The 12,705-nt window shown below is 37.1% G+C and overlaps 1 protein-coding gene across 5 annotated transcripts in view; it reads right to left on the bottom strand.

Moving 5' to 3' along the window:
- The window catches only part of DCAF6 (DDB1 and CUL4 associated factor 6), a 91,478-nt gene that overhangs the window by 37,534 nt on the left and 41,239 nt on the right, over window positions 1–12,705 (bottom strand). For 3 of the 5 annotated variants that reach the window (XM_042788432.1, XM_042788433.1, XM_032988216.2), the window contains 2 exons: window positions 10,717–10,836; window positions 10,233–10,478 (listed from right to left, as the gene is read on the bottom strand). In XM_042788432.1, the coding sequence (XP_042644366.1) occupies window positions 10,233–10,478; window positions 10,717–10,836 (366 nt within the window). Of the gene's footprint in view, window positions 1–5,115; window positions 5,284–10,232; window positions 10,479–10,716; window positions 10,837–12,705 lie in introns of all 5 variants that reach the window. The other 2 variants (XM_032988215.2, XM_032988213.2) reach the window with 1 other exon arrangement.

Below are 12,705 nucleotides of genomic sequence, written 5' to 3'. Positions count from 1 at the left end.
TTCAAATAGACACATTTCTATATCTGAGTGTTTACAAAGAGTACAAAGAATCTAGTAATAAAACCTGCAGCCATCTCCTTGTTCTTTGCAGAAAGCTTTAACACAGAATGAAGGTCCAATCTGTTCCCCTTTAGAGACACTCATCATACAGACTTTTGAAACAACAGTTGTTAAAAAAAAAAGAAAGAATGAAGTCAATGAGCATCACAGGTTCTGCAACATGTCAGCACGCATATGTATGTATCTTTATTCTACAATGAATGCAGTCTAAATCAAATTAACTTTTGCTCAAAAGGTAAAGGTTCACTTTAATTCATTATGCATATTGACCACCGCGGGAATCCCTGATCTATTACTGATTTTTTCTTTTTCACTTCAAGATCAGCTGGTTTATGTTTCTGTAACTTCTCAAATTGCATTCAATTCACTTGAAGTTCTCAAAAAGAAGAGGGATGTAGGTACTGGCAACACATACGCAGCGTATCAGCACTGGGCAGAACAGCAATAACAACAGGTTAAAAAGGTTTACTTTCTTTGCAGTTTGCATATGATACATATATACTGTTGTTTAAATACTGCATAGGATCTAAATGTTATGAAATACCACAAAAAAGCAAGTCAAACCCAGGCTTTGTTGGAGAAAGTATGTAATAAAAAAAAAAAAAAAAAAAAAAAAAACAACTTACCATAATTCCATGATTAAATAAAGTGGCTATCAAAAAAAAAATTTGAATCTATTCAATACCCAAGGCAAAGGCTTCAAAGGCTTGAAGACAAAACAGACCTGATGCACACAGTATATACTGCTTCTAAAACTCTGCCAAATTTATACAATACTTAGGAAAGGTAGCCACTAAAACTAAATCTCTTTGCCATCTGAGGATGAAGTACTTTTTTCCCCAATGTAAAATCAGCTCATTGTGAATCATCACTCAGTTAACTCATTTCACATACAACAAAAACAAACTTTTGACCATATTTTTCTAAATAGTGAAGGTTAATTATTAGATACAGCTTACAAATCCTTATGTACCTATGACAAGTCCTTAGACTAGGAGACAGAATAACTACCACAGCGTCTAGTTTCCTGTTAAACCTGAAAAGCTTTCAGCTCTTGACATTTTCTACCTGTAATTTCGTACATAACTGGAGTATTTTTTCTCCATCCTGCGTCTACAGCTATAATTGAGCTTCTGTGATTGCAAAGATAAGGATTAAGAATGAAATACAGGTCAGAACAACTGGCCTTAGCCTCACACTGAATTCCTGCAAAAATTGCAGGTGTAATTATCCAAATTTTGCCAGAGTAGGGACTGAGAACTTGCAGCACTGGGCCACAGGCTATGACGCCATTTCACATAGTAGCAGACACATTTTGGGGTGTAATTTTTTATTTGAAAATTTACAACTAGTAAGTGCCTGAAACTGAACTTCTGCCTCAAGACAGAGCATCAAAGATAACCTTGCAGTAACAAAAAAGATAGACATTGTCTGTATGGGAATTTAATATTAAAAAAACCCTTCCCAAAACTAAGGATGTTTTTTTGTCCTACCACATTTCTGAAATGCCAGCTTACCATGGGGTTGGAAAACAACTGTTTCTATGGAGAACCAAGAGACCAAAAATGTGCCCCTCTGGTTTTCCAAAGGAATAGATTACAGATACACATCTTCCAAAACTAAGTCTTCAGGGTCAGAAAAAGGGAGCAAAAAGTAACTTGCGTAAAAAGTCATGAGCAAATACAAAGAACATTTACAAATACAGAGAATATTCCAGAGTGCAGAAATATTAAAAAGTAAACAACACAATGCAAAGGTGATCTGGATTCCCCAATCAAAAGAAATTAATATCATTTGTCTGCTCCATAATAGGGAAAGGAGGAATACAACAAAAGACGCTGATGAAGCACAATGTGAATTTCTTGTATTTAAATATACAAGTAGAAATGAAAAGGTAATATAAATTTTTATAAAATTTCTTGAGGAATAATTGACTGAACATATTAAATATTTAAATTTGATCTTCTAAGTTTAAATTTTCCACTATCTATAATGCTGAAGGTAACAAATTCCACCAATCAGACCAAACAGCAAAGATACAAATCCTAATGAGTTGCAGGTCAGGTAGCAAAACCGTTCCCCCTTTCTCTCCCCAGAAATAAATGTTTCCATAATGCTAAGTGAATCTATCTTTCAAAGCAATTACTTAATAAGTAAAATGGTTAAATTTGCAAATTAATTCTCATCACATGAAGAATGAGGTAAATATCTGAATACTAGTTTCCTCCAAGCCTGTGCAGGTGTTCTGTAGTTCCCTGGTGATCCCAAACAAAATGACAGGATCTTCCCATTAGTTCCCTCAAAATGCGAAGCATGTGGGAACTCAAAACTCCAAGAGGCAGTGACAGAATCCAAACTAACTACAATACATCTCTGACTTCCAGTCAAAGCAATTACCCAGCTTACAGCTTCAATTTTGTGTCAGAATGGATGCTATGGTATGTTGATGCACAAGCAACCAGAAGCAAAGAATTGTATTCCATCCTTGAAGGAGCACTAAGAAGGAGATGGGTGAGACAGTATCAAGTGAAACCCAGACCAACACGTATTTCAGAGGTAGCAAAATCCCCAGAGATATGCCTTCAGCTGAAAATTCTACAGATGTGGTTGTGAAGAAACTTTTTTTCCCAACTTCAATTCAAAAGGAAACAATTTAAGAAAAAAAAAATTAAGTCATTCCAAAAAGAAAATGGAAGATCAAGTTCTATTACATGTAAGTGTTAGCTATGATTTTGCCTTTTGTCATGGTTTGGGCCTGGTTGGCAGCCAACCACCACACAGCCACTCTCTCTCCCTTCCCCTCTGGCCATGAGAAGGGACAGAGAGCCAGGCTTGGGGTTCGAGATAGGACTGGGATGGGGAGAAAATCACCCTTTATGGTCATGAGCAAAAGGCAGACTCATTAGGGGAACAAAAAAAAGAACATACATTTATTACAGACACTAACAACACCTAACAGAGCAGGACAGTGAGAAGCATTGCCACATCTTGAGAACACCTTCCCCTCACCCCTCCCTTCTTCCGGGGCTCAGCTCTGCTCCCAATATCTCTACCTCCAGCAGTGCAGGGGCAGGGAATAGGGGGTGCAGTCAGTGCTGCCACTTCTCTTATCTTCGATGAGGGGAGTGTCCGGAACTTGTTCCTCCTGCTCCATTGTGGTCCCCCTCTCACAGGAGACAGTCCTCCACAAACTTTCTCCGACATGAATTCCTCCCATGGGCCGCAGCGTTCCCCACACTGCTCCGTCATGGGTCACTAACTTCCTCTGACTGGGTTCCCTCCCACGGCTGCAGCCCTTCCCGAGCTGCTCCAGCGTGGGACTACCCCGCATGCTGCAATCCTCCCAGCGCTGAATTACAGCAACAGGGCTGCCTTTTCCCATGAGACCCCGGCCTTCTTCAGGCACAGAACCTTCATATTCCGAGCAGGAGCCACAGGCCATAAATCAATGTCTGCTCCACCGTAGATCTTCATGGGTGGCAGGGGGGGCCGCCCTGCCATCTCCCCACAGGATACAGGGGGGTCTCTCCTCCGGAACACCTCCCCTCTCCTTTCTTCCTCCGTTCCTCCACTGACCTTGGGTGTTCATGCAGCTGCAGCAACTCCTCCTCACAAGTCCGACTGCCCGTCACCACGTCCCTTCTTAAATACGTTATTGCAGAGGCGCAGCCGATTGGCTCAATTTTCCAAACAGAAGTGGAGCTGACTTGGAGCTGGGGGAGCTTCGAGAAGCTTCTCACAGTGGGCCGCCCCGATAGCCCCCTCCTCTGCCACCAAAAAACTCCACCATTCACTCAACCCAGGACACCTTTATCAATACCAATACATATCTTTGAGTTAATGCATTCTGATGTTCAGTTTGCTGAAGAAAAAAAAAAAATGGTAGCTTTCTGTTTATTTGTTTGTTTGTTTGTTTTCCTGGCAGGAAACTGCAGCCACCCACAAGAACATTGCTACCATTGTTTTTTTTGTTCTCCCCCTACAGATAGTAGCCACCTCTGGTTGTCATCCCCAGGATAAGCACACAGCCCACCAGGATTTACTGGTTTCCAAGCATTCTGAAAACTCAATGTAGAATCTTCTAGTGTAGGAAGTTATTCGAAATTCAGAAACTACATTTTGTAACTAGAGCACTAGCCACTGTTACATAAAATTTTTCTGTAAGGCTCCAGATAAATTAATAGATTGAACCATAGCAAGTCAAGCTGGGAATGTATGACACAATCCTTATAATTTAGCCACACCTCAACTGTCACAGAATTTATCCACAGAAGAAACATTGCTAGACATTACTTCTAAATACAAAATACGCTGATTTTTGACAGAGCATGCAGCTCACTCATTTTTACATGGTGCTATGACAAAGTTTGCTTGAAGCTTATGCTTTAGGGTTTACCTCTTTATTCATATGCATGCTCCTACCCTAACTTTCTCAAATATGTCTCTTTTTATAATAAACATCTCCAAGGCTTTCTAGTAATCATTTATAATCTTAATAAGACAAGAGAAAGATGATGGTGAAACTAAGAGTCATTCTGTTTAAAAAAGGAGAGTATATCTGAGGACTTTGACTCGTTAGAAGTATTTTCACTATACTTATTGTAAAACCATAGTGAAACAAAATTTTGGCACTCTTAAATGACGAATTGTTACCCTGATTTACAACATATGCCAAAGCCAAGTCTTAAATGTTACTATTGGATACAATTAACACCAAAATGCAACGTTAAGTGTGGAAGTACCTTACTCTATTCAGGACACAGCAATTTCTTGCTCAACTGCTCTAGTAAACATTGCACATACCTGATACCATGCACCTAGAAAACTTTCTCCATGTAGTATTGTTTACCTATATAATGCAAACATGTTAGATAAATTAAAACTGTAAATATTACTCTTTCCCTAATCATGTGATGATAAACACCACCACGTGCAAGGTAAGACAAGCAGCAAATGCATTAACTCTCTTGTTCTGGAAAAGAAGCATCTCAGCAGGCAACAGCAGCACAGACTATAACTACGTTAGCTGCTTAAGAAACCTTAACAAACGACAACCTGATGTCTGAGGGTCCTGTGAGGAGCCCTTAGAAGAGGACTGATCAGAGGAGGAGGACTGTGGCGCTGAACCCTCAGCTAGCTCTCGCTGTCTCTGTTGTTCTGCCTTCTTAAGCCTCAGTCGTCGTAGACCCCTACGGATTATAGCTAACTCAGGTCCCATTAACTCTGATAAATGAAGAGTGGGGAAAAAAAAAAAAAAAAGAAAAAAAAAGTATGTAAAAGAACAAAGCATTGAACATAAATATATATAACAGGGAGGAGGGGTGGGAGAACTGACCAAAGAAAGAAGGAACAGATACTAAGTGTAATCACAATGAAAAAAATTATGTAAATAATTTACTAACATCCAGAAATTATAAAATAAAATATTGAAATTGTTTGTCTCTTCCTAAATGCATGGATCATAGGACTTAAAAGTTCAGCATTCAAGTCATATAATACATCCCTCCTCCCCATCTCCACTTAAATCACTTAAAGAATTTTTTAATGAAAATAGGTAGATCCAGACTGATTCAAAACAAAGTAAACAAAAGAAGTATACATTTTCATGTTCCTAACACACATAACAAATGAGAATATTCGTGGTGTGAAATTATGCAACTGTGGTCTACAGGTAAGTTTTCAAAATGAGTATGACAGCTTCCTGGTGGGAAAACAAAAAATTAGTACAATTTTGATCAAAACAAACGTGTGAAAAAAGCAAACTAGAACTATGGAAATAGGTGGCAGAACAGCATCTAACCAAGAAATACACTCTACCATGAACTCATTTTTTATCTCAGACATTCCCAGTGGGTGAGGATTCAAAGTCTGAAAATACTGTTAAGTGGTCCTACACAGAAAGTAATTTATTGGATCATAAACAATTCGTAGTATCATTCTCTTAACGGACTACTCTTTCAGTTGCATCTTTAGAGACTTCACTGTTTTCATAATTTTGTCTTTTTTCATCAGTTATACCATTTTGGCATGTACCGGTCCACTGTCTGATTACCAGTAATTTTTTGCCAACTGCTATAAAATTAGGTGCCCAAGGAAATTTTTATTCTTTTCATGCTCTTTGCAGATTTCCTCTACTTACACAAGTGCTGTATAGCAAGTGGTTCTCTTTATACAGCACAGATTGTGCCTTTATTAGCAATAGCTGAAGCCCAACATTAACCTAAACTACTGCTGAACTACTTTCATCTATAATATAGTGGAGTGGCTAATTCAGACTCAAATATTCAGCTCAAATGCTCTAGCTAGTTCTGCTATAAACTGCTAGCTTAGACCTATCCTGAAAATATTTACATCAAGGGTGCTCTGGAGTATTTTGAAGATATGAGGAAATCTGCAAAGAAAAAAAAATATCAATACTAGGAAGTGTTAAAATACTGGAGAGCATTACGTTGGCATAGAACCTTTCACCCATGCAAAAGCTTTACAAATACTCTGTAACCCTTATTTGCTCAGTGAAGCAAGCAAATTTTAAACTTTATTTAATAAAAAGAAACAATCCCAAAGACATAATCCAATCATTCAAAAATTAGCGGCAGGCACCAGATAATATTGAATAGTCATGAGCTCTAATGTCCTTAGTCTAATACCACTTCTGGGAAATACATCCTGACAGTTTATGGTTGAGTGTAACAAGAAGGAAAAATATATACTTCCTAAAAGAAATATGGCATCAAAGAGATTTGTTACGAATAGTTTTCATGTGCCCAGAACATTTATGCAAATTAGAACTCCAAACAGCCTAGAAATGCTTTTAAGGAAGTTTCAACGATGTCTAACATTGCAGTTTTCAGTACTTGCTGCTGATTCAGTTCCACTCAGTCCAGAGACAATTTAAGATGTAACAAGAACTATGGTTTAAAAATGTAGAGATAACTCCTATCCTGAATATGTTCAATGACAACACCTCTTAACACATTTCAGAATCTCTGAGCAAAGGTTTATTTTGCCAGCAAATGGAGTGAGGAGAAAGAAATGGGAAGAAAAAACACCCAGCTATTGCCACTTTCCCATTCAAAATTTAAAAGCAAAGTTACTTTATATCAGAACACACATTAAGATTAAACTTTGTCCTAATTAGTCAACTGTCCCCCATCCCTCCTCCCAGTGGTACCAATGTGTATCTGGAATATGATTTATGGGGAAAAAAGTACTATTATATTTTACAGCTTGTTGTATCTGATGCTTATTCGTGGCTTAAAACTACGTCATCTTAAAACTAATGTAAAAAATGAATTAACAGTTTCTACTGAATGGGCCAAGCAGGGCTTATTGTGTGATAAACGTGGGATTTTTTTTCTGTAGTTACGAGCATGAAAACCTCTAGCAATTGTTCTCATTATAAAAAAATAATAGAATTATTTAAATGTACTGATAAGAACAGGATACTGAAATTTTGCACCAATCTTATTGATTATTTGCAACTTAAATGTTCCACCTGTGTTCTTCTAGAGGATACATTCTGATAAAGAGACTTATTCCAACATGCTCCAGCATTGACCCATTTTTGTACTGACTATTTTGAACATGTATTTTTTAAAACATTAAGAGATAAAGTAATTCAGATGTAGAAGCTCAAATGCTCATCACATGGCATATTTTCTGGAACATTATACCAACAATATATTTGAACTATAATACATATGCAAAGATATTGCTACTTCAGACAGGATTATCACCAGCACCTATGTTCAGCACAGAAATCTGTAGAAATGATTTCTGGAAAGGTGTTTATAAGCCTGTTCCATTCTGTATTATGAATTCATGCTCCAATTCTAAGTAAGTCAGTACCTGAAAACATATTTTTCATTTGATAACTCTTCGCTACAATGTTCAAACTTATATGTACCACCAGTTTAAGCAAAATGATGTCTGAAAGCCTCTCGCTTGCTTTCTTCCATTTTCTAAAATGCTTCCCCAGTCACCCATTTTTTACAACACACCTCTATCTGGTCTTTCTACTACTATCCCTATTATCACTCTCCCTTATCCTGTCATCCCAAAAAGCATCAGGCTTTATTCACTGATAAATGCAGCTAAACAAACTCTGGGAACACTGTTCTTGATGCATGATTCTAACACTTAAATCTGCATACAACAATAAAGAATACCAGATTGTTTTGTTTCTTTCTATGGTTTTAGAGGCGAGGGTGGTGGTGTTATGGTGACTTTTTTTTTTTTTTTTTAAGAATCAGCAGTCAATCTGACACCCTGTTTGGGTGTAGTGAAAGAACCTATCAAACATTACACAGTAAATTAGAAAGTATCCCCTGTCTGTCAAAACAACCACCACCACCCTTTTCAAAACTGAATATATGGAGTCTTGTCTGAAGTAACACTGGGAAAGAGGAAATGCTCTTATAAAAGAGCTAGATTATGAAATAACAACTTCAGCTTCATGCTAGCAGAATAAACTTTTACTTAGAAATTAAGACAGATTCAGAGAAAAAGAGAACACTCTTTCTAGTCAGCATACATTCTCTAAAAAGCAAGATAGAAAATGCCTAATTCCAGAAATGCTGTCTAGCGCATTATCATTATGCAACCCACAAAGTTTTAATGACGTTACTTGAAGCATTTATGTTTAATATGGGACATACTCTCCTGGCCATTGTATGCTCCAGAATATACCATATACTTTTAAAAATTAAATAAATAGATCAAAATGAACCCTTGGTAATAGCATGTGTGTTCTTTGGTGGCTATACCTCTGTACCAGAGACAGTGGCAGCTAAATTGGGTTACAATTAATTAGAGTAGACCCCTTAATTTTTTGTGTATGTATTGTGAAAAACTTGAGATTGATGCAAGCTGAAACCAATACTAATAAAAAAAACATAGGTGACTAAAAGCCTCTGCTACTAAATAAATTTTCTAGCATTCACTTACTTTAGAAATAGTATCTGGACTGTGTGTATTGTCATGCTTCTGCTCACGGTTTATTTCCTTTAAATAAGTATCAGACAACTTGCAAGGTTTGAAAGGGCAAGAATGACACGTTTAATGAATTTCAACTTATGTCTTCTGCTTCCCTGTGTTTCAGATACCACATACCTAATAATTTCTCACCTGTCCCAAAGATTTGGGGCTGCAGCAGCCACAGTACACTGAATGGCACACTTTTCCCTGGGAAATCCCCACCTCTCCTTCACTCCAGAACGTCCAATTTAGGGCCTGAAGATGCTATCAGTCATCTTTTCAAATAAGACAGACCTTGATTTTTTGCAATAGAATTGGTACAAGACAGAAGTTGTATTTATACAAAAAACACGAGATTGTAAAATAATGGAGTCTGAACCTGTAGGTGTTTGGGATCATGTCAGCCTTTCCACCATAACTGACAGGCCTAGGAATTCACTTGAAAAAAAGAGTAAAAATAAATTCTTGTGAAAGTATTTAATTATAAAGGCTGCGTCATCTTTTCCTGCATAGAGATGGAAAAGCGCAAATCAAAGCGCAAGGTGCTCTTCTACTACCCAAATAAGTTTCTGACACTGACAGTAAAATATAGTTTCTTCTTTTTTCCACAAAAATACAAGTCTGTATTTAATACAGATGAGTTTCTTCAAGATATACAAACTTAAAGATCAAGACGTAGTATAATTTATTAACCATTAATGGAATATCACGCAAGGTGAGCCCTGTCTATCCAGATACTTTTGAGAAGCAAAAAAATATTGCCGACTGAAATGCTGATAATATAGATTCCTACTGAAGAAAACATTCTCTACTTCTTCTAATAGGCATAGGTGCTGTTATTCACTGCACTGATGCTGCTACAGCCAAATCAGCTGAGGAAGGCATGATGTTATAGTCCATGAGGAGAACAGTAAGTTTAGGAAAAACAAGCAATAATTTTTTATTTCTACTCCAAAAGACAATACTGGTTATTCCCCTTTGAGATTCCTTCTTCAGACAAACAGACATAGTTGATGGTTTCACTCGTTCTTTAAACCACAGCCGCAGTCACTTGGTAGCTATAAAATACCTAGTCTCATTAAGGATATACAAGAAAGAAAACAGATTGAGATAAATTACCCAAAATACCCTAAAATAAAATTCTTTCTTATTGAAAGCAACTTTCATAAACTATGACAAGATGGATTTCTTCTCACCAGACTGATGGAGCAAAGGTTGAGCTGAGGCCCCTAAAGAAGGCCTTTGTTCATTATCAGGAGAGGACAATAATGAAGTTGAAGGGGGACTTCCTGTTGAAGATGATGTTGAAGGAGCTTGGGCTGACACTGTAGAAGATGATGATGATGGAAGTTGTTCAGAACCATCTACTTCCATTGCAGTTTCTGATTCTGTATTAGGTGGCACAGTATTAGTAGCAGGAGCATCTGTCCGATTAGTCCCACCTTTGATTAAAAATAAAAAAAAAAAAGTAAGAAAAACAAGAGCCCAATGGTAAACTTACCCTGTCTCTACAGATCCCTTTGCATTACTATTCATATGGCAAAGAAGTGTGCTCCATTCTTCAGAATGCACTAAAAATTTTTTAGTTTACACTTCAAAAAGGCAGTTATTCAAGGCCTGTACATCTATTATAAACATACTTTTTGTTGTAATTATTATTCTTGAAAAGAAGGAAATCACCTCTGGACCTTGATCTTCCTCGTCCTCGATTGCTTTGTGCAACTTCACTAGCTTCTTCAAACCATCTTGACAGCATATCTGACATCCTTTGCATTAGAGAGACATTAGGACTTTGTTCCCCTGTAAAACAAATAATGCTAAAGTTTTAATCTACAAGTTTACAAAAGCACTGATTTTCCCTCCCATTTCTTCCTCCATAAACAACCCCGCCACACTAAGTGTCATAACTAGTAATCCCCTGAACCATCTTCTTTCTCTAGCACAGTAGCCCAGCAAGAATTGCCAGCTGAACATGCCAACACATAAAAATCAACAGTCCTTCCTCTTTCTCTGTTTTACAATTACCTTGAGCTTTTGTACACATGACATTATAAAATTTATGTCATTTGGTTTTAAATGCTGGCTAAGTAAGTTAGGAAAGCCTAGATTTTTACATTTTTACAGCTAATTATAAAATAACCAATTTTATCATTAAACAATTAAAGAGCAAGAAGAACAACATAAAATTAACATGTTTTTAACATTTCCAAAAAGCTTCTTCGTGACTTAGATTTTCCATGTAAGCACAATTTAATACAAAAGCAGAGTTCCTTTAGGGATTTTAATTTTCACATTTTGAAATGAGGGTCAGGATTGCAAAGACTCTCAAGCAGCAAAATCTTTGTCATACTTTCAACATAATTCATTTTATTACATATGAAACAAAATTTGTTTCAAGATAGAATATAGGAAAAATTCCATTTGTAAAGGGCTGAAATAGAATATTTGAATCATTAAGTAGTAGTTTTTGTATTCTGTGAGTTATTTTTCATTTTGTTTTTTTGGGGGTGGTGGTGGGGGTTGGGGGGGGTGAGTTTTTTTGTTTGTTTTTAATCTTCCAATAGAAGACTGTTTCACTGGACTGAACCATTCCACTTATACTGAAGAGCTTCTGCTGGCCCCTTAGCCACTTTGAAAATATGCTGTGTTTAAGCAGCTTTTGGAAAAGTTTTATAATTGAAGTCCTTAAGAAATAGAATCCCTGTGAAGTACAATTGCTTATCAAAATACATATGTGAAAAATATTTCAATATCCTGCATACAAAAGCTAACACTGAAAGATAGTAAAGCATACGTGGGAAAACCACGTACAGTGAGAACACACCTCTCAAACATCAGTGCTGTTCCCTGCACAGACGTTATAAAAGCTGAAAGACTAATCAAAAATCTAGAGCAACTCATTATCTTTCAGGACTGCATATAACCTTCACTGCTAGGATACAGTTTGAATATATCACTAGACCTTGCTTTTAGATTATTTGCTTGAGTTTAAAAGACATTATTGGGAATGGGGAAGGGAAAGGGAACATACCAACCCACCACCCCAAAAACACAATGCCCCTCAATCTGACCCAAATGCCCTTGTCTATCCTCATTTCCACACTGCAGGTCTCTGACCCTGCGCTGAGATCTCTCATTCCCTTCCTGTACCCCAGGCAAAGGAGCTCTGACCTCAGAAGCTCAACACAAAGAAAATGAAATGTAACAGCTGAAGAAAACAGACAAAGAATGGTTAATGATGGGAAGATAGGACAATGAACAGTTAACAGAAAAATAAGTTACAGGCCACCAACATGCCCAATTAATGCAATATAGCTGTTCTCAGTCACTATACAGTTGTATCAGATAACACACAGTGATAATACTGAAGTTTTGGTTTTGAGAAAATAAAGATCTAGTCAATGTCTATACTGGAGGAGTCCTCTTCTCAGGCTTTATTTTCTAGACAGCAAAAGTGTCCCTAATATGACGAGGTATACGAATAAGGCCTGTGAAATGAAAGCAACAAGTAAGCAGAATTTAAAACTGTTAATAATCAAATCATGTGATATTAGAATAAGAAGGCACATGATCAAACTAAGAGAGCAGTTTAAACAAAAGGGAAGTATTCCTTTACACAGTGGGCACTGAACTTCTGGAATTTTTTTCCCTATGAAATATTATCAGCAG

This window comes from Tyto alba, unplaced genomic scaffold (assembly GCF_018691265.1).
Source record: "Tyto alba isolate M040663 unplaced genomic scaffold, T.alba_DEE_v4.0 Super-Scaffold_14, whole genome shotgun sequence".
NCBI classification, from domain to species: domain Eukaryota; kingdom Metazoa; phylum Chordata; class Aves; order Strigiformes; family Tytonidae; genus Tyto; species Tyto alba.
The sequence above is the reverse complement of the archived record's forward strand: the minus strand, read 5'-3'. Positions and strand labels throughout refer to the sequence as shown.